The sequence below is a fragment of the Rhinoraja longicauda genome, chromosome 10 (assembly GCF_053455715.1).
Source record: "Rhinoraja longicauda isolate Sanriku21f chromosome 10, sRhiLon1.1, whole genome shotgun sequence".
NCBI lineage: Eukaryota > Metazoa > Chordata > Chondrichthyes > Rajiformes > Arhynchobatidae > Rhinoraja > Rhinoraja longicauda.
Genome location: NC_135962.1, coordinates 10,046,480 through 10,068,438, shown reverse-complemented (window position 1 = coordinate 10,068,438; position 21,959 = coordinate 10,046,480). Strand labels below are relative to the sequence as shown.

General features: G+C 44.9%; 2 protein-coding genes across 4 annotated transcripts in view; one reads left to right on the top strand and one right to left on the bottom strand.

Moving 5' to 3' along the window:
• The window catches only part of LOC144597195 (synaptosomal-associated protein 23-like), a 35,334-nt gene extending 30,453 nt beyond the window's left edge, over positions 1-4,881 (bottom strand). Inside the window, exon 1 of one of the 2 annotated variants that reach the window (XM_078406190.1) lies at positions 4,770-4,881. The gene's annotated coding sequence lies outside the window, so the exon portion shown is untranslated. The remainder of the gene's footprint in view (positions 1-4,769) is intronic. The other variant, XM_078406191.1, reaches the window with a different exon arrangement.
• Positions 4,882-4,972: 91 nt separating this feature from the next.
• The window catches only part of znf106a (zinc finger protein 106a), a 61,469-nt gene continuing 44,482 nt past the window's right edge, over positions 4,973-21,959 (top strand). Inside the window, exons 1-3 of one of the 2 annotated variants that reach the window (XM_078406186.1) lie at positions 4,973-5,106; positions 16,859-16,943; positions 19,367-19,428. In XM_078406186.1, the coding sequence (XP_078262312.1) occupies positions 16,890-16,943; positions 19,367-19,428 (116 nt within the window). In that variant the 5' untranslated portion in view covers positions 4,973-5,106; positions 16,859-16,889. The remainder of the gene's footprint in view (positions 5,107-16,858; positions 16,944-19,366; positions 19,429-21,959) is intronic. The other variant, XM_078406187.1, reaches the window with a different exon arrangement.

The window sequence follows — 21,959 nt, the reverse complement described above, 5'->3', positions numbered from 1 at the left end:
AGCATTGCTGGGGAAATTTACCCTGGGAGATTTTAAACAAAATACACCAGAACAAGTATTAAAAAATATTCCCATTCCGAAACAATCACAAGCTGCAATATCACCAAATACAGATAAAAGATTCCTTTGGACCAGTTTCATTTCTATTCATCAGAAAAGGAGAACCAGGGCTCTACATATGGAACCCGTTTTCAAGAGGGAGTTAGATTTAGCTCTTGGGGCAAAGGAATCAAGGGATATGGGGAAATAGCAGGAACGGGGTGCTGATTTTAGATGATCAGCCATGATCATATTGAATGGTGGTGCTGGCTCGAAGGGCCGAATGGCCTACTCCTGCACCTATTTTTCTATAGACCAGTTTTGAACAGGAACTTCAGCCTACGATGTCTGTGCCGAACATGCCAGGCTGAACTAACTTCCACTGACTGCACATGAGCCATATCCCTTACTTTTCCCTGCATATCCATGTGCCTATCTAAAAACTTCTTAAAAGCCAGTATAGTATTTGCCTCCACCACCACCCCAGGCACTCACCACGTTCTAAGTAAAAAATCTTGCCATGCACATTCTCCTTTAAAATTTGTACCTCACATCATAAACTCATGACGTCTAATCTTTGACATTTCCACCTGGGAAAAAAGATCTGACTGTTTACGCACTCATGATACTTCTTATCAGGTCTGTCCTCAATCTCTCATCTTCCAGAGAAAGCTATCCAAGTCCATCCGACCTCTCCTCATAGCTGATACCCTCTAATCCAGGCATCATTCTGGTAAACATTTTCCAAAGGTGCCACATCCTCCCTGTAATGAGGTGACCAGAACTGCACACTTATCCCTGGCCCCCCTCTTCCCAAAACACACAATACTCCACATGCAGTTGAACCAAAGTCCTAAAAGGCTGCAACATGACTTGATGACTCTTATATTCAATGCCCTACCAGTAGACAATAGGTGCAGGAGTAGGCCATTTGGCCCTTCGAGCAGGCACCACCATTCAAAGTGATCATGGCTGATCATTCCCAATCAGTATCCCGTTCCTGCCTTCTCCCCATACCCCCTGACTCCACTATCATTAAGAGCCCTATCTAGCTCTCTTTTGAAAGCACTCAGAGAATTGGCCTCCACCGCCTTCTGAGGCAGAGAATTCCACAGATTTACAACTCTCTGACTGAAAACGTTTTTCCTCGTCTCCGTTCTAAATGGCCTACCCCTTATTCTTAAACTATGGCCCCTTGTTCTGGACTCCCCCAACATTGGGAACATGTTTCCTGCCTCTAACGTGTCCAACCCCTTAATAATCTTATATGTTTCAATAAGATCCCCTCTCATCCTTCTAAATTCCAGTGTATACAACCCTAGTCGATCCAGTCTTTCAACATACGACAGTCCCGCCATTCCGGGAATTAATCTAGTAAACCTATGCTGCACGCCCTCAATAGCAAGAATATCCTTCCTCAAATTTGGAGACCAAAACTGCATACAGTAGTCCTGAAGGACCTGCAGAAGGACCTCTTTGCTCCTATACTCAACTCCTCTTGTTATGAAGCCCAACATTCCATTGGCTTTCTTCACTGCCTGCTGTACCTGCATGCTTCCTTTCAGTGACTGATGCACTAGGACACCCAGATCTGGTTGTACGTCCCTTTTCCTAACTTGACACCATTCAGATAATAATCTGCCTTCCTATTCTTACCACCAAAGTGGATAACCTCACACTTACCCACATTAAACTGCATCTGCCATGCATCCGCCCATTCACACATCCTGTCCAAGTCATCCTGCAACCTCATAGCATCTTCCTCACAGTTCACACTGCCACCCAGCTTTGTGTCATCTACAAATTTGCTAATGTTATTTTTAATCCCTTTATCCAAGTCAAGCCAAGTCAAGTCTATTTGTCACATACACATACAAGATGTGCAGTGAAATGAAAGGTCACCCACACTCCAGCAATAGAGCAATAAAATAAAATAAATCACACACACACACACAACCAACACAAAACAAAAAAAAAGAAACGTCCATCACATTGAGTCTCCTCCGGTCACCTCCTCACTGTGATGGAAGTCATCAATATATCCAAGTCATTAATGTATATTGTAAATAGTTGCGGTCCCAGCACCGAGCCTTGCGGTACCCCACTAGTCACTGCCTGCCATTCTGAAAGGGACCCATTTATCCCCTCTTTGCTGTCTGTCTGTCTGCCAACCAATTTTCTATCCATGTCAGTACCCCACCCCCAATACCATGTGCTCTAATTTTGCCCATTAATCTCCTATGTGGGACCTTGGCGAAGGCTCTCTGAAAGTCAAGGTACACTACATCCACCGGCTCTCCCCTGTCCATTTTCCTAGTTACATCCTCAAAAAATTCCAGCGTAAATCCATGCTGACTCGGAACGATCCTGTTACTGCTATCCAAATGCTCCGCAATTTCGTCTTTTATAATTGACTCCAGCATCTTCCCTACCACCGATGTCAGACTAACTGGTCTATAATTACCTGTTTGATCTCTCCCTCCTTTCTTAAAAAGTGGGATAACATTAGCTACCCTCCAATCCACAGGAACTGATCCTGAATCTATAAAACATTGGAAAGTGATCACCAATGCATCCACAATTTCTAGAGCCACCTCCATATGTACCCTGGGATGCAGACCATCAGGCCCTGGGGATTTATCAGCCTTCAGTCCCATCAGTCTACCCAACACCATTTCCTGCCTATTGTGAATTTCCTTCAGTTCCTCCGTCACCGTAGGATCTCTGCCCACTAGAACATCTGGGAGATTGTTTGTATCTTCCTTAGTGAAGACAGATCCAAAGTACCGGTTCAACTCGTCTGCCATTTCCTTGTTCCCCAAAATAAATTCCCCTGCTTCTGTCTTCAAGGGACCCACATTTGCCTTAACTCTACTGCTCGTGTTGTCACTTTCATGGGGCTATGGACCTGGACATCACGATCCATCTGCACATCGATGCTGTTAAAAGTCTTCCAATTAACTGTAGACCTTCCCCTTACATTCAACCTCTCAAAGTGTAACACCACACACTTGCTCAGATTAAACTCCATCTGACATTTCGCTGCCCATTTCCATAGTTTATCTATATCCCTGCTGCCTCCTTTGACAATCATCCTCATGCCTGCAACTCAACAATTTTGCTGTCGTCTGCAAATTTACTAACCAACCCGTCCACTTTTATGGACATTTATAAATATCACAAGCATCACATATCTGTGCGATGCTCCGCTGGTCACAGATCTCCAGCCAGACTAACACACTTTCACTACAGCCCTCTGTCATCTCTGAGTAAACCAGTTCTAAAACCAAACGACCAAGTCAAAACTAGAAACATATCTCAATCACATTTGCAAGACATGCAGAGGACAAACCCGCTATGACTGTTCTAATTAGCCCATTCTCTTCTAAATGCAAGTAGATCCTATCCTGAAGAATTCTCCCCAGTAGCATCCCTGCCATTGAGAGGCTCACCGGCAAAGAAAAGAACAAAGAAAAGTTGGTTAATTTCCAATACTCAGGGACCACATCTGTGGATGGAGAAGATACAAAGATATTTGTCACAGCCCCTGAAATCTCCTCTTAATAACTTGGGATAGAACCCATCAGGCCCTGGGAATTTATCCACTTGAATGCTTTTCAAGAGATCCAACACCACCTATTCTTGATCTCCAACAGCCCGAGCATATCATCACTCCCCACACTGATCTCACTGTTGCATGTCCTTCTCCTGGGTGAATACAGATGCATTAGTACCTTGCCTATATCCTGACTGCAGCATAAATTTTCTTCTTGGTCTTTGAGCAGTCCTACCTTCTCCTTGTTTACCCTCTTGTTTTTAATACATGTATAAAAAACCTTGGGATTGTCTTTAATCCAACTCATCAATGATATTTCATGGTCCCCTTGGGCCCTTCTAATTGCCCACTTGAGTTCTTTACTGCTCGCTTTATAATCACCTGATATCTTTCTAAAGCTTACATCAGTTTTCGTATTTGGTCCAAATTTACAATCCAAGGTTTCCTATCCGTCCTCCTTGGTAGAACATACTAGTCTTGAACGCTGATCAGATGGCATTTAAACAACTTCCACATCCGATGTGGACTTACACAATATCAACTACTCCAATTTTACTCTCCCAAGCTCCTGCCCAATAGTGCTTTAATCAGTCATGCCTCAATTTAGTACCAAGGTTCAGAATTGTCCTTATTCATAACCACCTTAAAATTTATGAAATTGTTATAATTGTTACCAAAGTACACTGTACACTAGATCCCTGGAGGTGATCGTGGGACCTCCTAAAGTTTGTGTCAGCAATGCCCCCCCCCCCCCCCCTCAGTATCTATTGCTCTCTTGTCTCCATGTCCCCCAGCACCCCCGTCTCCCCCCACTCCTAGTGACTTCCTATCACCTCTTCCCTGTGCCCATTTACCACCTCCTCCCCTTGTTGCTTGTTTCTTCCTAGCCCATTTTCTCGATTCCCCTTTACCCCCTCCTCCATCTGTGCCCGCAGCCACTGCCAGTATCTTCCTCCTCCCTTTCCCCATTGCCCCTCCTTCCCCCTGCCCTGTGTCCACACTCCTCCAGCGCCTTCCCACCTCTCCTCCCCAGTGCCCCTTTCTTCCGCCAGCGCCTAGAGCCCGTCCTCTCCTCTCCAGTGCCCACTATCCTCTCCCCTTCCTTCCCCGCCCTGGTGAATGTCGGTGCCCCGGTGAATGTCGGTGCCCCGACCGCGCCCGGCCCCGCTCTCACCGTCGATTCTTCTTCCAGCGACTCGTCAGGCTCACTCCGCCCTCTGCGCATGCCCGGCACCGCGCCGTGACGTCGGTCCTGCGAGCAGGCACCGCGCAGGCGCGCTAGCGTGCAATGACGTCAGTGCCGTGAGCCGGCAGACACCGCGCAGGTCCGTGGTAACGTCATTGCCGGGAGCCGGCAGGCGCGCTCGGCAGCGCATGCGCAGTTGGCCCGGGCCCGCCATTCCTCCCACGGCGGCGCGACCATGATGGCGCGGAGCGGGCCCGACTGAGAGCGGGGTCTGGGCCCGGGCTCGGGCCCGGGCCGCCGCCGCCTCTGCTCCCCCACACGGCAGGTGAGCAGCCGCACGGCGCCCCCACACAGGCGCAGTCCTCCTCCCAAACACACTCGGCACATGTACCCCTTGCTCCTGCCCTTCTCCACAACTGGACACCGTCCCTCTCTGCGCCATCCCCGATCCTTCCCCATCTCCCATCTACCCTCTTCCCCCCCCTCATATCTCCTCTCCCCCCCCTCATATCTCCTCTTCCCCCCCCCTCATATCTCCTCTTCCCCCCCCTCATATCTCCTCTTCCCCCCCTCATATCTCCCCCCCCTCATATCTCCCCCCCCTCATATCTCCCCCCCCTCATATCTCCCCCCCCTCATATCTCCCCCCCTCATATCTCCCCCCCCTCATATCTCCCCCCCCTCATATCTCCCCCCCCTCATATCTCCCCCCCCTCATATCTCCCCCCCCTCATATCTCCCCCCCCTCATATCTCCCCCCCTCATATCTCCCCCCCCTCATATCTCCCCCCCCTCATATCTCCCCCCCCTCATATCTCCCCCCCCTCATATCTCCCCCCCCCCTCATATCTCCTCCCCCCCTCATATCTCCTCCCCCCCTCATATCTCCTCCCCCCTCATATCTCCTCCCCCCTCATATCTCCTCCCCCCCTCATATTTCCTCCCCCCCTCATATCTCCTCCCCCCCTCATATCTCCTCCCCCCCTCATATCTCCTCCCCCTCATATCTCCTCCCCCCCTCACATCTCCTCCCCCCCTCACATCTCCTCCCCCCTCACATCTCCTCCCCCCTCACATCTCCTCCCCCCTTCACATCTCCTCCCCCCCTCACATCTCCCCCTCCCCTCACACCTCCCCCCACTCACATCTCCTCCCCCCCTCACATCTCCTCCCCCCCTCACATCTCATCTCCCCCCCCCCACATCTCATCTCCCCCCATATCTCATCTCCCCCCCATATCTCATCTCCCCCCCCATATCTCATCTCCCCCCCATATCTCATCTCCCCCCCCATATCTCATCTCCCCCCCCATATCTCATCTCCCCCCCATATCTCATCTCCCCCCATATCTCTCCCCCCCCCATATCTCTCCCCCCTCATATCTCCCTCCCCCTCCCCTAAAATCTCCTCCCCCTTCATATCTCACCCCCCCTCATATCCCCTCCCCCCCTCATATCTCCTCCCCCCCCTCATATCTCCTCCCCCTCATATCTCCTTCCCCTCTCACCTCACCCCCTTTCCCTCACCTCACCCCCACTTCACCCCCACTTCCCTCACCTCCCCCTCCCTCACCTTCCCCCACTTTGCCCCAAGTTCATCTCCCCACCCTCTTCACCCCCTCTCCCTTTTTGCCTTCTCCCCCTTTTGCCCCCTCCCTCAACCCCCCCTTTGCCCCCTCCCTCGCCTCCACTCCATCTTGCCCCTGCCTTCACCCACCCTCTGCCTCTTCCATTGCCCCCTCCCTTGCCTCCCCCTTTGCCCCCTTCCTCGCCTCCCCCTTTGCCTGTCCCTCCTTTGAAGGTTCGAAGGATGTACCAAGCCTATTCACATGGGACTAACTGATATTGAGTGTTGAGGTTGGAATGTCAAGTTGAGCAGAAGAGCCTGTTTCCATGCTAATGACTATGTCCATGTTGACTCATTTAACTATCTATCATAATCTCATTTACCAGCACTTGCTCCCTGGCTGCCTTTATTCAGAATTCATACTCTCATGCAATACTGGTAGAAAAATATTCTTCCTCGGATCCCCCCTAGACCTCCAACTGGTCACCTGAAAACTATGTCCTCTGGTTTTATATGTTTGTGTATAATTCACCTTATCTATTCCTTTCATAATTTTGTACACCTCTATCAGCACACTGCTGCTTTTGCCTCAAGAAAAAACTCAGTTTAACTAGCTTCTCTTCATAATTGAACTAATGCATCCCAGGGAAGGTGATGCAAAAGGCAAAACCCTGATGTAGGTCTCTCCAGCGTATCACACCCTTCCCAGAGTGTAGTGATCAGAAGATGTGCACAATGCTTCAAGTGTTGGCTATCTAGTTTTTTTGTAAAGTCACAACATAACATTCCAAATCTTATATTTTTTGTCCCAAACTATGAAGGCAAACGTAATATGGTTTGTTAACAAACTTATCTACATGTGATTGCAACTTTAGAAAACTATGGATATGAACCACGAGGTTATGCGGGAAGGAAATGCAGATGCTGGTTTCACCAAAAATAGACACAAAAAGCTGCGGTGTCACACTCAGCGGGGCAGGTAGCATCCCTGGAGAGAAGGAACGGGTGACGCTTCTGTCTGAAGAATGGTCTCGACCCAAAACGTCACCCATTCCTCCTCTCCAGAGATGCTGTTTGAACCACAAGGTTACTTTGTTAGTTAACATTCCTCAGTGCTCTACATCCATTCATTGCTGCAGCTGGACACGCTTCCTGCACAGATGGTGAATGGGACACTGGAAGTCTGTTTCCGTGATTTCTCACACATTAGAGGAGGAACACAGGGCTGAGTTCCCTTGCCATTGAATTATCTTAGTAGTCTCTTGAGTAACTTATTACCCCAGAGGCTTAATTGCACTCAAGTCAAGATGAGTTTATTGTCATATGCGAAAGTACAGTGAGGTAAGTGCAATGAAAATCTTTTAGCAGCATCCCAGAGACATTGACTCAAACAACACACGAAAACGAAGTTACACAAATTCTACAACACAGGGAAAAGAAACAGACTCTGCATAACACTGGGCGTTTGTATAAGGCTCAGTTAGAAAACATCCATGGTGGTGCAAGAGGTGGTCCGTGGTCTAATGTTGTAGGACTAGGGTTGTGCAGGTCGGTTCAAGAACCTGATAGTGTGAAGAAGGTTCTCGACTCGAAATGTCACCTATTCCTTTTCTCCAGAGATGCTGTCTGACCCGCTGAGTTACTCCAGCTTTTTATGTCTATCTTCGGTTTAAACCAGCATCCGCAATTCCTTCCTACACAGTTGTAATAAAGTTCTTGAAGCTGGAGGTGTGGGACTTCAAGCTTCTGTACCTCCTGCCTGACAATGGCAGCGAGAAGAGGGCATGACTCGGTTGATGGTGATCTTTGCCAATAGATGCCGCTGCCTTAAGGCAGTGTCTTATGTAGATGTTTTTAATGGAGGGGAGGGCTATGCTTTTGATGGCTGAGTCCATTATGGAGAGAGTTTATTTTGCAGGTTGTGATCTTCCAAATTTTCCACAAGTCTGAACATGATCCAATAAATGGGTAAATCATCGATTGAATTCTGTTAAAGATAGGAGGGAGCAAGAAAGTAAAATACTAAAGACCCGGTGGCTTGACAACATTGGGAGTATGCTGGGATGTATTAAGGAAGATTTTAGCAAAAGGTCAACACTGATTTATGAGATGAAAATAATTTTTGACAGATTTACTGGCGATGCAAGAGAATGCAGATCCAGACATCTTGAACAAAAAAAAAAAGGCTGGAGATACTCAGCATGTTAGTTAGCAAATGTAATGGGAAATGGGTGATGTTTTGGGTCGAAATGTCAGACACTAGAAGGAATAGCTTTGAGGTCAGAGGGCATAAGCATAATTGTATTTATTAGCCAAGTACGTTTTGCAACATACGAGGAATTTGGTTTGCCATACAGTCATACCAAAAAAGGAACAAGACGCACAACTACATAAAAATTTGACATAAACATCCACCACAGCGGCTCCTCCACATTCCCCACTGATGGAAGGCAATAAAGTCTTCTTTTCTCCCGCGGTCAGGGGAGTCGAACCATCCTCAGTCGGGGCGATTGAAGCTCCCACGTCGGGGCGATTGAAGCTGCCGTGATCGGGGCAGTTGAAGCTCCCGCGGCTTAGAGCTCCCGAAGTTGGTCGCTAACCAGGAACCGCAAGCTCCACGATATTAAAGTCCGGAAGCCACCGCGGTTGGAGTTCCGAGGTTCATCCCTGGCAAAGGGATCGCTAGCTCACGATGATTAGTCCGCAGGCTCCCGTGGTTGAAGGTCCCAGCAAGAGGCCACCAGCTCCATGATGTTAGGCTGCAGTGCGGACGGAGATATGACACGGAAAAAGTCGCATGTCCATCGAGGAAAGAGATTAAAAAGTTTCCCCCACCACCCTCCACATAATACAAAACTAAAGATAAACTAAAACATACATTTTACAACAAACTAAAAACGTAAAGAAGGAAAACGACGAGACAGACTGTTGGCGAGGCAGCCAAACTATGGTGCCCCCTGGTATAATACAAAGGAAATGTGTTTACACGGAGTTGTGGGTGTCTGGAATGTGCTGTCAGGTGTGGTGATGGAAGTAGATATGACAGTGGTGTATAAGAGTGTTTTTCAGGGGCACGTGAATGTGCAGGGAATGGAGGGATATGGATCACACACAGGAAAAGGAGATTAATTAACTTGGTGTCATGTTCAGCACAGATATTGTGGGCCAAAAGGCCTGTTCCAGTGCATCCTATCTCTGGTCTATGTCCACCCATGTGCCAATCAAAATCCCCCCTCACCTGTATTCACCAATCACTTCCCTGATTTTGTTCCATCCCAATCTCTCAGTCTGAGGAATGGTCCCAACCCAAATCGTCACCTATTCATGAGCTTCAGAGATGCTGCCTGTTCCGCTGATTTACTCCAGCACTTTGTGTGTTTTCCCGTAAACCAGCATCTCCAGGGCCTCTTGACTTTATCATTATAAATTTATCTGATAAAGGTGGTATTGTCTGCAAATTTAAAGCTGGTATTGGAGCTGTGTATGACGAGCTGTGTATATGGAGAATAGTCAGGGAACTGAGCACACAGCTTTGAGGTGTGTTGATGGTCATCAAGGAGGAAGTTTGTGGTCTGCTGATGAGGCAGTGAAGCAGGCATATGAATTTTCCGCGGATTTCTGCGTTTTTAAAATCCATTTTCTGTGCTTTTTGCATGATTTCCGCATTTTTCACTTTGCCAAAATCGCGTTTACCAACGGAGAAATCGGATCGGAAAAAAAAGGAAAATGAACGATGTATAGACGTAAAAAACACTAGGGTCCCGCTAGAGGTTCTAGGGGTTCCGTGAGAAATCCCCCCCGCGCGCCCCGAAAATGTGGCACCTAGGCTGGGCAAGGCAGCCAATCTCGACCTCATCGGTATTTCCACGGCCGATCGGTGGGTTGAATTTGCAACCTGCGGCCGGGACTCTGGAACTCCAGCTCAGCTATAACCAGCAAATCTATCCCCATAGCGGACTTCCTTGGCCGGCTGGATAAACCAGCAAAGCTCTGGAACCAAGAGTTCCAGAAAATCAGTGGTGGAACTGTAATGAGTGAATATTAAATTTAAGTGCAAGATTATATAACTAAATTAGTTAAAACAGGGTTAAAATATAAAACACAGCAGAAAACCCAATTACCACCTTTTTGGGCTGATTATCAATTTATGTGTGAATTTACTTCAAAATGTTATTAGTATACAGTAACATATTCACATTATTTTGTAATGTTCGTTTTTACTTTGAAATGCACTAAAAGAGGTTTGAAACTGGTAATTTTGTGTGTAAATTTTCAAAAATGTCCCAATTTTTTTACCCCTGCTGTACGCAAGCGCTCGGCTCTTTTCTTCTTTTTTTACCTCACTCACATGCCTGTTCGAGGTTGCTGGTGAGTTTACAGTGAGCATGGCAACATGGTCCTGGAGAGTTTAAACGGATTGCAGGAAATAAAGCCCCGGTGACATTGCAGGAGTGTAGGGAACTGATCCCGTGCCATACTCTGCCAATTTGATATAGGCAAGCTCTATATCGATTATATCACCTTCGTCTTAGTCTTGTGTGTTAGCTCTGGGTCTGTGCATTGGTTCCTTCATATTCCACGTGTTATGAATTAGGCCACAGTCTTCTTAAGAGATTAACATCCCTTTGATGCTTTTCCAATTATCACGGACAGTTGCCTTGACCTGAGAATTTTTACAAAGGTTTTTGAAATGAATCTAAATGAATTGGGAGCCTTGTGGACAAGCAAAGTACATGAATTCAATTTAAAATAGACATTGAAATTCCAATGGACATTGGTCACTGTGCTGCAATCAGTGTGAATAGGATCCAGTTTGCATTTTTGGGTAAAATTCCTACATTTCCTTCAGGTCACAGCTTGTTTAAAAAAAATGTTAATGCTGAGGCTTGGTCAATGTTTATGAGAAGGCCTGATGTCCATTATTGGTGTTAGCTTTGGCTTTTCCTAGCTTCATATCAAGAATAAATGAAGAAATTAGACATTGTTCCTGCAGGTTCAATCTAAGGGGGAGGTGGGGGGACGTTTTTGTGCAGAGGATAACCTTGGTTCTAGAACTCACAGCTGCTGATAGAAACAATCATTTGGGCCTTTCAAAGGGGATTTGGATGTGTACTGTTGAACCTAAATGCGATCAGCCCACGCACTTCGAGTGCTCGCTTGTTGACACTGACACCAGAATGGATTGGTTGTGTGTCTGTCTATGCAGCTCAATCTGGTGTAGGAATGGAGGCAATTTGTGAAGTGCTTTGGTTTTGGTACTTGGTTCATTCGAGATTTATTTTATTTATAAGTGCCTGGGCTTGGAGATTGCAAAAGCCTGAAATAGCTCTTCCTGCACGGAAGTATTTTATTAATAGTATGGTTTTAAAATTTAGACTTTGGTTGCGGGTTACTTGTGGAAGTTAGCTAATACAATCCGGACACGGGGCCCAGGGGTCTCTCCTGATCTGGACACGCTGCTCTGGGTGTGGCCTGGGGGGATCTGGAGGCACAAGAGTCTGCAGATGCTGGATACCAGCAACCACACGATCTTGTAGCTGCAAGAGTCAAAAGGCTAGAAAAACATAGTCAGGTGGCACCTCGACGGGTGTCAGAGGTTATGGGGAGAAGGCAGGAGAATGGGGTTAGGAGGGAGAGACAGATCAGCCATGATTGAATGGCGGAGCAGACTTGATGGGCCGTATGGCCTAATTTTGCTCCTATCACTTATGACCGTATAACCTCAAGCTCAGCCCAAATTCACTACACAAAATGAAGAGATGCCGAAGGAACTCTGTGGGTCAGGCAACATCTTTGGAGGGAAATGGAGAGTTGACATTTCAGGTTTAGACCCTTCATCTTAACTGAAGGAGTCGAGAGGAAGCAGCCAGTTAAAACTCACCCTCGGTGTTCCTCCAAGAGCATCCCTTTTTTTTTGCTTAGTGAATCTGGGCTGAGCTTGAGGTGCCACCTGACTTTATTTTTCTAGCCCTTTGACTTGCTGCTACAAGATCTTGTGATTGATCCATGGGAGTTTCTGGGCTTATGGAATGGGACTTAATTGTCCTGAACATCGTGATCTGTTGTCTGCTGATTCTTATGGCCTTGACTCCCACTTGACGAAGTGCTGGCCAGCTAAAGAATCATAAGTTCATAAGATCATAATACAGGAATAGAATTAGGCCATTCGGCCCATAGAATCTCCTCCATCATTCAATCAGGCTGATCTAGTTTTCCTTTACAACCCCATTCTTCTGCCTTCTCCCCATAACCTCTAACACCCTTACTAACCTATCAATCTCTGCTTAGAAATACCCAGTGACTTGCACTCCAGCGCTGTCTGTCGCAATGAATTCCACAGATTCACCACCCTCTAGCTAAAAAAAATTATCCTCATCTCCGTAATAAAGGTACGTCCTTTTATACTGAGACTGAATCTATCTTGTCGATGTAACTCACGATGAGTGGAATTGAACTTAGAGCTAGGCAGTGGTCGCAAACAGTTAAGTTTTGTAAGTGGATGTCTGGTTAGAAGAATGGGATAGCCTGTTGCAGGCAAGTGTAGGCTGTGTGGTGCTGATAACATAAATATTAGAAAGTATGTGACATGCATTGTGGTTGGGTTTATGGTGGCATCCGTGTGATTGTAAACCTACATATCTTCCAGCAATAGGTAATGACCTGGCAGATGGATATATTCTTGCAATGAGTTGGTTTAAGTCAAAGAACAAAATGTATCCATCCACAGTAATCAGCCACCATTGCATTGTCTCCCAAAAACGCATTCTGTTACGTTTCACTGCGAGTGGCCCGGAAATTGACAAGCAGTCACTTCTATTGCACTTGTGCAATAATATTCTATTGAACAATGTAACATACAGCCTTCAGTATTTTTAACTTGCAGAAACAAAATTAAGCCAATTGAAATTGATAAGACCTTTATTTTTTTTAAATTGTGGGGAATAATAACTTTGTTTCTGTATGTCTGAAACTGTCCGCCCCCTAACCCCCTTTCCATCATTGATATAATTGTCTTTATAACGTGATTTTCTACAACGCAAGGTTTCTTAGAAATCCACCTGTCACAATATAGCAGAACTACCTGTACTGTTCTAGGTAGCTGCCTCTTGTACATTCAATTAGCTTTTTCTTTCATACCAATGCTGCTATAACTAAAAGAGAAATGCTGGAAACGCTTACAGGTAAAATCTGTGTAAAGAGCAACTGGGTTCACATCTTATATTGAGGACCCTCTATCAGAACTAGGAAAAAGAAAATGTTAGTTTTAAGTGGTAGTGAAGGTGGGCAAGGCATGGAGAGAACGGGAATATATCTGAGAGTTGACGTGGGGGTAATTTATAGAGGTTCTCTGGTCCATGGCTAATGGAGATAATAGACAATAGATGCAGGAGTACGTGCACCTCTCCTGTGCAAGTGCAATATCAGAGTGAAATCTAAAGTAATTGTTGATGTAACGACTTTGAAGGATTCTGATTGGGATAATTCAAAGAAGCTTCGCTTGTTAGAGATGTTGAAAGCTGGAGGGAGGACCAGTTATGAGCTATGGTATCGTATGAGCTACGCCTGTCTTTTCGTTGATGAAATTGAACATTGCTTGTTTCAAATGTACCCGGGCACTATTCCGAAACTCTTTCTCCATTACATTGATTATATATAATGTACCCGGCGATGCTATCAGTGACCATCTGTATATAATGTCCCTGGTAGTGACACTATGTATATAATGTAACTTGCACTGCTGTCAGTGACACAATGTGTATACAATGTCCCTGCCAGTGACAGTGTCTATTTTTTATGTACTCGGCAGTGCTGTCGGTAACAGTCTGCATATAATGTACCCGCACTGATGTTAGTGACATTGTAGGTAGACACAAAATGCTGGAGTAACTCAGCAGGACAGGCAGCATCTTCAGACTGAAGTCTGACGAACGGTCTCAACCTGAAACATCACCCATTCCTTCTATCCAGAGATGCTGCCTGTCCCGCTGAATTACTCCAGCATTTTGTGTCTACCTTCGATTTAAACCAGCATCTGCAGTTCTTTCCTGCACACCTAGTGACACTGTATATACAGTATAATGTATCCAGCAGGGCCGCCAGTTAATCTGTCCATATATTATGTATCCAGAGTGCTGGCTGTATATTGATTGTACCCGGCTGTGCTGTTAGTGAGTCTGCCTGTATAGAATGTATTCAGTGGTGCTGTCTGTACATAATGCACCTGGCTGTGCTGTTAGTGAGTCTGCCTGTGTAGCATGTATCCGGCAGTGCTGTCTGCGGATAATGTACCCGGCCGTCCCAAGAACACATCTTGAGCTCTACGTGAAATAGCAGTGTACTCTCGCATCTTTGGACAGAAAGCGTGTGGTGATTCTTCTCCATTTATTTATTGCCACTCCAGTGGCGCACTTCCACTGATACGGTTTCAATCCTGACCTTTCCTGCTGTCTGTTTGGAGTTTGCATGTTACCCCTGAGACTGAAGAGATTCCCCCGGGTGCTCCAGTTTCCTCCTACACCCCTCCATGTAGCCCTCCATCCTGTAACCCTCCATTCTGCCTTCCTCTCTTACCGACCGACCTCTTTGTGTTTGTTCCTCCTTCCTCCATGTACATTGGTATGTTGGGAAATGCCTTGGAGGCCAGGTGGACAGATCAGAGCAGCAGTAGTGGTGGATTTATTTTAGTTTACACTGCCCCAGTGGCTCCTTAGCTTATCTCCAGACTCCTCAGGCCAGAATGCATTTTTGCTGACCAGTACATGAGAAGACAATGGTATAACATGTGATTGTAACATTAAATCCCTGTTGTATTTCCCGACTCCTGTAACCTTGAAAGTATCACAATGTGCATTTTCCTGTTGTGATGGGAGTGCCGACATACACCATTGCATTGTGAACCCCAAATAGACAATAGACAATATTGTAGGAGTAGGCCCTTCGAGCCAGCACCACCATTCAATGTCATCATGGCTGATCATTCTCAATCAGTACCCCGTTCCTGCCTTCCCCATACCCCCTGACTCCGCTATCCTTAAGAGCTCCTTCTAGCTCTCTCTTGAGTGCATTCAGAGAACTGGACTCCACTGCCTTCTGAGGCAGAGAATTCCACAGATTTACAACTCTCTGACTGAAAAGGTTTTTCCTCATCTCCGTTCTAAATGGCCTACCCCTTATTCTTAAACTGTGGCCCCTGGTTCTGGACTCCCCCAACATTGGGAACATGTTTCCTGCCTCTAATGTGAACCAAGATCCAAAATTCATGAAGGACAGTGTTGGATGGCTTTGTTAATATGCCTTGTCTTGCAATCTTAAGCACCAGGCACATACATAAACTAGTAATAAAGAATTGGGCCTGTGAGAATTGGGCACCCTGCACTGACAGAAAGGTCTACTCTGCCAAATAGTACTTGATTTATTAACCATTTTTTCCTTTTGTTAATCTCATTCAAAGTGAACCACAAAGATAACGGAATTAGTGGTTGAATGTTTCCTTCAATTATATTTTCTAACCCCAAAGAACGATTGTTTGAACCTTTCACTCTTTATTGTCCTCATGAGCCCTTGCCTGTCAGACCACATTTAAGTCTCTATTGTTTGTCTCTGTTTGGGCATTTGGCTTTACTGATTGCACTTTAGTTGATTAATTAAATCAGTTAAAAATAAAAGCCAAGGAGACATTGATGCTGAGGGCAGGAATTATTTGCCGCAGTCTAGCCCTTTAACCATGTAACTGTAACCCTTCTCTCGTGATCTTCAAGGTTACATGCTTGTTACAAGATTACCCAGATGAATAGATAACGATGGTTCTCTCTCTTTATAAACACTCATTACCAAGGCCTGCTCACATTGTGTGAAGTTTGTCAGTTCCTGTTGACAGAAAATGGCTGGCGTTAACCCTAATGGCAGTTATGTAAAAATAAAGCCTTTGTAGGCTTCACAACTCCAAAGAAACTTTAATGATAGCAAGTTTGGTACGCAAGCTGATATTTGGATTCTTCGAAAGGCTCACATGGGGCTTTGTAATCAGTCTCCACTTGGGGCTGCTTTAATTTCCTCGTGCATGTATTGAGAAATTTCCATTTTATGCCCAATTTTGAGAGGATATGTACAGTAATTGGAGAATTGGCGAGAGGGTACTTGGTGAAGATTATTGTCAGAGAAAGGAAAACGTGAAAAGGATTTGGACAAGATTATTAACCTACAGATCTCTTGCTGTGCGTTCTGTCCATCAGTGAAGGTACCACCTCTCAATAAAATGTTTTTTTACACTTAATGTTTGTCAATTTTTCTGAGACATTTGACATTAATGGATTACATTGCAAGAGAATTTGAATTGGTCACAGTGTGCACACAAGCTCTGACATCTAGTATCTTACTCTCTTGTACTTGAGTATGATTGTGCCTAATGTATATAGTAAACTTATTACTGAACTGTATGCAAAGAAAAGAAGTTCACTGCACCTAGGTACATGTGACAATAAAGTATCATTGAACTTGTCTTGTTTTTATAGGTGTACGTTCACGGCTGTTCAGTTCTCCACCATGGGAAGAGAGAGGAAGTGCATTTTGTGTAACATCATTTACAGTTCAAAAGGGGTAATTTTCAATCTATTTCTTGGCAGTCACTCGCTTTCTAAAGATCTACTTTTTATTACCTTCCATAGCTGGGACATTTGGTCCACTGATGAGAATTTGAAATGAGGTGATTCCAGGCTAAATTGGGGTGGTGGTGGGGGTGGAAATGTGAAAAGTAATTTGTGTTTTATTTTAATTCTGTGGTGTAGTTGTGGATTTCCACACATTTGCGAAATATGCCCGACTTGGTAGCAGGTAGCATGAAGAGACAGCAAAGCAGTCTCAGAATAAGTGGCAAAATACGGAAGTGGGCAAGGCAGAGGCAAATGGAGTTTAATGCTGATAAAGTACTTGAAAAAAAGGGCAATGTGTTTTCAATAAATGGCTAAGGAAATGACTCATCGTGCCTAACCAATATAGATACTACTCAACAAAGACTTCAATGTTCAACTACAAAGTCAAAGCAGTAGGTACAATTTAGATGAAATCATCAAATCATCTCATCAGCTAGTCAGACCCCAATATATTCAGGCATCGGTAGTGATTCAAACAAGAGCTGCACATGGTGCTACATTAAGAGAATATAAATACTTGGGCTTTTCGAACAAGTTAAGAGGATGTTCATGCAGAATCGTGTATGAGACAGATGGTATGAAAATAATAAATCTGAAAATTGCAAAAAAATATTTTTATTTGGGTTGGACTGAAGGGCCGGTACTGAATGACTAATACAGATTGGTAAACAAGAAACTTTGCTTAAAATTGAACAAAATCTTAGAATAATTCATCCAAGGTCATAACCCCAGATTGTGATGATAAACTGAGGAAATATACTAGCAATTGTTGAGATAGGTTGAGTTCAGTGACCATCCTCTTTTTTGGTGTCTATCCTCAAGTTTGGAAGCTCAGAATCCATTCCTTTCGATTGGATATCTAAATCTGAAGGGCTGCAATTGTGCATCTTGACTTTGAATGTTCAAACTGTTACCTGGTTAATGAGATTCTTATTGGGAACACTGGTTGATTTACTGAGCCTGGGAGCTTAATTCTTGCAGTTTTTGCTGTCAATTCCCAATTTCTACTTTTACATCGCCTTTCTTAAAGTTGTTGGACCTAGTGTTAGTGAGCTTCCACCTAGCCTTTACCAGGGAGTATAGCTGTTGAGTGTCAGCAGGGTAATGGCTTGTACTCTTTTCAGGATCCGGGTGTTACTGGCAAGGCTAGCACTTATCGTTCAAACCACGATAAAGTGGTGGTGAGCCGCATCCTTGATGTTACTGGGACTAGAGAGCTTACATTATAAGGAAAGCAGGATAGGAAGGGACTTTATTCCCTGGAGCATAGGAGGTTGAGGGGGTGACATTAAAGAGGTATATAAAATCATGAGAGATGTTCATGAAGTGGATGGTCACAGTCTTCTTCCCAAGTCTAAAACTGGAAGGCATAGATTTACAGGGAAGGGGGAAAGATTTAAAAGGGCCCTGAGGGGCAACCTTCTCACACATGGGGTGGTGGGTATGTTGAAGGAACTGCCAGAGCAAATGTTGGAGGCGCGTGCAATCACAACATTTAAAACTCTTTGACAGATACATGGATAAGAGTGGTGGAGGGGGACATAGGCTACGTGCGGGTATATGGGACCAGCTCAGGTCTCAGTTGACATGGACGAGTTGAGCCAAAGAGCCTGTTTCCGTGTTTTATAACTCTGCCTCAATGGACAGGGGTCTGTAAAGGTGCATTCACAGTGCTATGGTACAGTAGTTATAGACAATAGACAATAGGTGCAGGAGGAGGCCGTTCGGCCCTTCGAGCCAGCACTGGCCATTCAATGTGATCATGGCTGATCATTCTCAATCAATACCCCGTTCCTGCCTTCTCCCCATATCCCCTGACTCCGCTATCCTTAAGAGCTCTATCTAGCTCTCTCTTGAATGCATTCAGAGAATTGGCCTCCACTGCCTTCTGAGGCAGAGAATTCCACAGATTCACAACTCTCTGACTGAAAATGTTTTTCCTCATCTCAGTTCTAAATGGCCTACCCCTTATTCTTAAACTGTGGCCCCTTGTTCTGGACTCCCCCAACATTGGGAACATGTTTCCTGCCTCTAACGTGTCCAACCCCTAAATAATCTTATATGGAAGTTTATGGAAAGGGTTTAGGTATTATTGGTGAGTTACCAGTACTGAATCTCAGTTTGCCCTCACCCAAAACTCTTCCAGAGATAGTTATTAGAAAGTGAAAGGTTTTATTTTTTCTCCTAGCCAAATTTAGTGATTCACAATTGAGAAGGGTTAACTCAGCACTTACGACCGGGAGTCAAACTGAGGTCAGTTTTTGTTTGTCCCTAATTTGTGCTTAAACTCTTGTCCTCCCAACTGTAACACTTTGCAATTTAAAAAAAATACAGCCACAGAGAGTAATAATTGGTTTGTGTTTATTGTAGGAAATGGATGAACACATGAGGAGCATGCTACACCACAGGGAGCTTGAGAACCTGAAAGGAAGGTAAATGCTTCATGTTGCAGGCCATAACTTGTGTAATGCACTGATTCTGGAATGCTATGTGTCTGGAATAGAGGATCCATGTAGTTTAATTATAGAAACCTGCAGAAAGATGCCATTTGGCTCACTGTGCTGGTTACATACCCCTGTTCCCGATCTCTCTACAGTGATTTATAATCTATGTCCCTGGTCAATTTATTCACTTGCTAGTCGGAATAACTTTCTTCTGTCTACTCTATCAAAGCCCATCATTTGAAAATTTCTATTAGGACATTTCTGCCTCATGGCATGTAATTCCACCACCATTTTCTCTTTTTGTTAGTAGCTTTCTCGTAAATCTCCATTGGACCATTCCAAAGTGCTTGGCACCTTTTGTGAAAGGTTAGTGCCCATAATTGTCCATTGACTCAGCTGAGGGCAAGCTAGTGATCATTGAAGCTTCATTATAATCACTTTGCCGTTGTATTCTGCTCCTCAGTAATGAGATACGTGCTTAATTAATACTTTTCCAAATGTGAAACTGATCCAAAAGGTTCCTTCACCATTGCTGGGCTAAAGAACTGCTACTCCCTCCCTGACAGCATTGTAGTAAACCCGCACCTCAAGGACTGCTGCGATTGGAGAATGCAGCTCATCTCCATCTTCTCAAGGGATGGGAAATTAAACGTTGACTCTGCCAAACAAAGCCCACATCCCTTGAATGATTTTTTTTTTAAGCCTATGGGATCCCCATGCAAGTTGTCAAATTGGATCCAAACTTGCCCTGGTAATAGGTGACAGAGGTGGAAGGTTTTGTGATTGGAAGCTTGTGATCAGTTCCACAAGCTGGACCTTTGTGGTTTTCTACGCATGTCAAAAATTTGGAATTTAAAAGACATTCGGATAGGTACGTGGGGAGAGGGTGGGCACATGGGGAGAGGGTGGGCGTGTAGGGGGGGGGGGGGTCAACTCAGACAAATAGGACTAGCTCAGTTATAAAACCTGGTCAGCATGGACCAGTTGGGCTGAAAGGTTTGTATCCAGGCTGAAAAATCACTGACTCTGAATGTAAGAGCTATAATTAGTGAGTGTGCAGATGACACAAATATTAGTTAGTGTTACTAACTCTCTGACTATTGAAATGGAAAAGCTATAATTAGTGAGTGCCGATGACACAAATATTAGTGGTGTTGATAATGAGGATAGTGTTTGGCTAACGGATGAAATTATTGAGTTGGAACAATAGGTGAATTACTGGCAGAAAGAAAATTGATACCGGCTAGCGCAAAGTGATGCATTTTGGGAGTACTAATAAAGATAGGACACGTACAATGTGTGGTTGGACACTATGGAGTATTGAGAAGCAGAGATCTTGACAAGGCTAGGGATATCTGAAGTCTTATGGATATCTAGGATGGTGAACAAGGCATAGGGAGCATAGAATATGCAAGAATGGAGATCATGGTACAGCTATATGAAACCTCGGTTCGGGCGCAGCTGGAGTTCCGTGTGCAGTTCTGGTCACTACTGTTGAAAGGCCATACTTGCACTGGAAAGGGTGCCGAGGAAATTCCCCAGGATGTTGCCTGGGATGAAGTGTTTCAGTTATGAGGAGAGACTGCGATTGGTTGGTGTGGAACGACGGAGGTTGAGGGAGGACCTGATGGAAGTGGACTCAATTAGGAAGGGCATAAAGAGAGCAGATAGAAGGAAGCTTTTCCCCACTGCATGTGTCTGAAATTAGAGGGCATAGTTTTAGGCCTCAGGAGATCTGAGGAATAACCGTTTCCCCCAGAGGGTGGCTGGCGTCTGAAGCACACTGCCTGAGTAGGTGCTAGAATCAAAGACTCACAATATTCACAATGTATGTAGGTGAGCACATCAAGCACCAAGGCCGAGAAGGCTACAGACCAAGTGCTGCGAAATGTAATTAATGTGGACGGGGACTTGATGGTTAGCATGAACTTAGTGGGCTGAAGGGCCTGCTTTTGTGCCATGCGATCCTACAATCCTTGATACTTAACTAACCTTGTCACTTTCTACCATGTTCTACATCTGTAGATTTTGCATTGCTTTTCCTGTACCCAAGAATAGATTGATTTTAAAAAAAGAAAGAAAAATACACACAATAATGATCATTGGGTAATATCATTGCAAACATTCTTCCGGTCTTTTACCAGCCTTACACATGGAACATGTTTGAAAGCTGCCTGAAAATCCAAAAACAACACATCTACTAGTTCTCCCTCATCCACTCTGTTAGAAACAGACTCAAAGCACTCCTGTAGATTTGTCAAACGCAGCCTCCCATACTTGTTGCGAGATTAATTGGATTTGGTCATATTATCTGAGCTGCCTGCTATTTTCCAGTTAGAATTGCCATGAACAATGCCCATGTAAACTGCAGAAGGCAATAAAAAGTGAAGCTGCTCTATGGAAAAGAACATATTTTTTAGATTTAGATTTAGAGGTACAACAGATGTTAACACTGCAACAACTGCGTTTGGTGGATAGGATCAGCAAGAAAAAATGAAAGCTGTGGTGTCTCCAAATAA